At 56.5% G+C, this 2,647-nt stretch overlaps 1 protein-coding gene across 1 annotated transcript in view; it reads right to left on the bottom strand.

The window, feature by feature from the left end:
- Positions 1–311: 311 nt before the first annotated feature.
- Positions 312–2,647, bottom strand: part of ASGR1 (asialoglycoprotein receptor 1) — a 3,700-nt gene continuing 1,364 nt past the window's right edge. Inside the window, exons 3-9 of the mRNA XM_008060934.2 lie at positions 1,946–2,062; positions 1,732–1,827; positions 1,582–1,653; positions 1,290–1,376; positions 1,052–1,203; positions 870–976; positions 312–742 (exon numbers count right to left, since the gene is read on the bottom strand). Coding sequence (XP_008059125.1) covers positions 568–742; positions 870–976; positions 1,052–1,203; positions 1,290–1,376; positions 1,582–1,653; positions 1,732–1,827; positions 1,946–2,062 — 806 coding nt within the window. The 3' untranslated portion in view covers positions 312–567. The remainder of the gene's footprint in view (positions 743–869; positions 977–1,051; positions 1,204–1,289; positions 1,377–1,581; positions 1,654–1,731; positions 1,828–1,945; positions 2,063–2,647) is intronic.

Raw genomic sequence — 2,647 nt, 5'->3', positions numbered from 1 at the left:
AGGTTTGAGCCACCATGCCTGACCTCATTCAAAGTTTGGAACCACTCAACAAGCTGGGGTTTTTCTCTTTCTGGGGATACTGGTGCAAGTAGGATGGACTTCAGTAAAAATACTATTCTATAGCTGAGACTCAGAGCACAGAATGATTTGCCCAAAATCACATATCTGTAAATAACAAAGTCCAGCTCCTACCTCAGGCCATCTGGCCCAAAGCCCACACAGTTCTCATGATGCCATGGTGCCTGCCCTAGGTTTCCTAATGCCATCCAGCCCGGTCCTGGTTCCTAATCCCACTAACTAGACAACTCATAGAATGTTTAGATATATTTCTCTTCTTTTTATTCTAAAAAAAAAAAAAGTTGACAGCAATAATCCACAAACTGCAGAAAGTGACATGGATTTCAATTTCCCCACTCCTCCCAACATCACCCTACATTCCTCAGACACCATCTTTTCCCCTTCCCTTAAAATCCTAGATGAAAAATCAGAGAAGGTGGAGGAGGCCCTGAGATAGGAGGATTCCCAATCCCAGGCCCCTTCAGCCAGTCAAGGCATTGAGGAAATAAATTAGGGGAGAGAAGGCTTCTGGCTGGCCTTGCCCAGTTCTGTCTCACAGACCCAGCGGTAGGGTCTCTGGCAGACATCATCATTCCAGCGACCATCATCAGTAAAGTGGGCACAGTCCTCACCTCCTCCAAGCCCGTGCCCATACCAGTCATCTGGCTGCTCTGGTCTCCAGTTCCTGCAGATATGAGACAGCTGTGGGCCCCAGGAGGTTGGACCCTCAGCCAAGTCGCCAGGAGACCCCTCTGACCAGGGGCCACAAGCTGGGATGGGAAAGCAGGCGGGTCCCATGGAAGCACACTCACTTGAAACCTGTCTCATAGTCCGTCCCGTCCACCCACTTCCAGGGCCCATTTTGGTCGGTGAGGCCCATCCAGGTATTCACAGGCCCTATGTGGTGCTGGACAAATTTCTGGGGAGAGGGGAGGGGGGTAGTGAGCTCTCCTCAGACCAGAAACCCTCCCAGAGGAGCCCTCTGGGACCTCACCTGCTCATCCCAAGATGTGATCACTACCAGGTGAGCACTCTCCAGCTGACAGTACTTCTCAGCCTCGGGCCAGGACTTCCCAGAGCGAGAGAACCAGTAGCAGCTGCCTTCATACTGCACCCAGTTGACAGGGCAGCAGGTCCTTTCAGAGCCTGATGAGGGAGAAAGGAGTAAAGAGGCTGAGGCACTGCCTGTGGGGGTTGTAAGCAGCAAGGGGAGCCAGGCAGCGCCTCCTCACCATTGCCCTGGAGGGCTGCCATCTGACAGCTCAGGCTCCGCAGGTCAGACACAAACTGCTTCACGTGGAGCAGCAAGCTGGAGTGGTCTGGGGAGACAGGGGACAGGGGGAGTGGGGAGAATGAGAGGGAGGGAGGGAAATTAGGTCAGCCTAACCAGTGGGGGCAGGCGTCTATCATCTTTGCGCTGAGACCTGAAGACCAACTGCAGACGCCCCTTCCACAAGGAGCCTTGGTTTGGCCTGAGAGACCCCCACACCCTACACACAGACACATACACACTCCCTCTCTGACCTTCACTCAAGTCCTGCTGCTGTTTCTCCAGCTGGGACTCCAGCGACTTCATCTTTCTTCCCACATTGCCTCCTGGGGGAGAGACTTCCTCAGTGTCCCAACGTCCCAACCGTCCCACAGCCCTTCAGCCCCAGTCCCATCTCCCCTCACCCTGGGTGCTCAGAGCCTTGACCTCAGCCTCAGTGCTCACTGTGAAGTTGCTGAACGTCTGTCTCAGAGCCTGCATCTCCTGCTGCAGCCGGGAGTCTGACCAGGAAAGGGTGTGGGTAGGATAAAACAAAGGGACTGTGTCCACCACCGCTGTCCCCCACATACAGCCCCCTCCGGTATTGCTCCCTGTCCTGCCCACCCCTGGAGCACCCACTTTGGGATCCGATCACACAGACAACCACGAGCAGAATGAGGCTGAGGGCCAGGGAGAGCAGGAGCAGGCCGGGTCCAGAGCAGAGACGCCGCAGCAGGGGCTGGGGAGGAGGTGGCCCTGCAAGAGAAGTGGGTGTCAGGAGCTCAGGGACAGAGAGGGCCGCAGCTCCAGGGTCCTAGGAGCTAAGGCTCCTCTAGTAGGCTAGGAGGAACCACGTAGATGAAGAAGTTTGGGCAGTGAGCGACCCTGCAGGGCCAGAGGCAACTGAAGACGGGGAAGGAAGGAGGACTGGGAAGGGGTGCAAAGCTTTGACCTTCCCTAGCCCTACCGAGGCCCTGAGCCTTTGCTGACACCTCACGACAAGACTGCGGCATTGCAAGAAACGAACCTCCATCCTCCTCACCACCACCCCCCCACCCCGCCCCCTCAGCCAACTTGAAACGCAAATGATGGAGTGGCCTGCCGCCCGCGGGGAGTCGCTGCTCCACTCGAAGGTGGGGAAGAGAGGGAGGTTTCCTTCTCTCTTCTGAATCCCGCTTGCCTTTGGCTGCGTGCGAGGAGAGAAGGTGGAATAGCCAGACTTCCGGCCCCTCAAATCACTTCCACCCAGAAAGAAGAGCCATTCTAGCCCTGTCCCCTGCAAGCTGGAGCCAGGGGCTCCCTCCTCCCTTCTCTCCTCCCCTGTGGCCCTTCCCCCCCCCC

Source organism: Carlito syrichta, unplaced genomic scaffold, assembly GCF_000164805.1.
Source record: "Carlito syrichta isolate Samal-C Ts95f unplaced genomic scaffold, Tarsius_syrichta-2.0.1 Scaffold304770, whole genome shotgun sequence".
Taxonomy (NCBI): Eukaryota; Metazoa; Chordata; class Mammalia; order Primates; family Tarsiidae; genus Carlito; species Carlito syrichta.
This window is presented reverse-complemented; position numbering and strand designations above follow the sequence as displayed.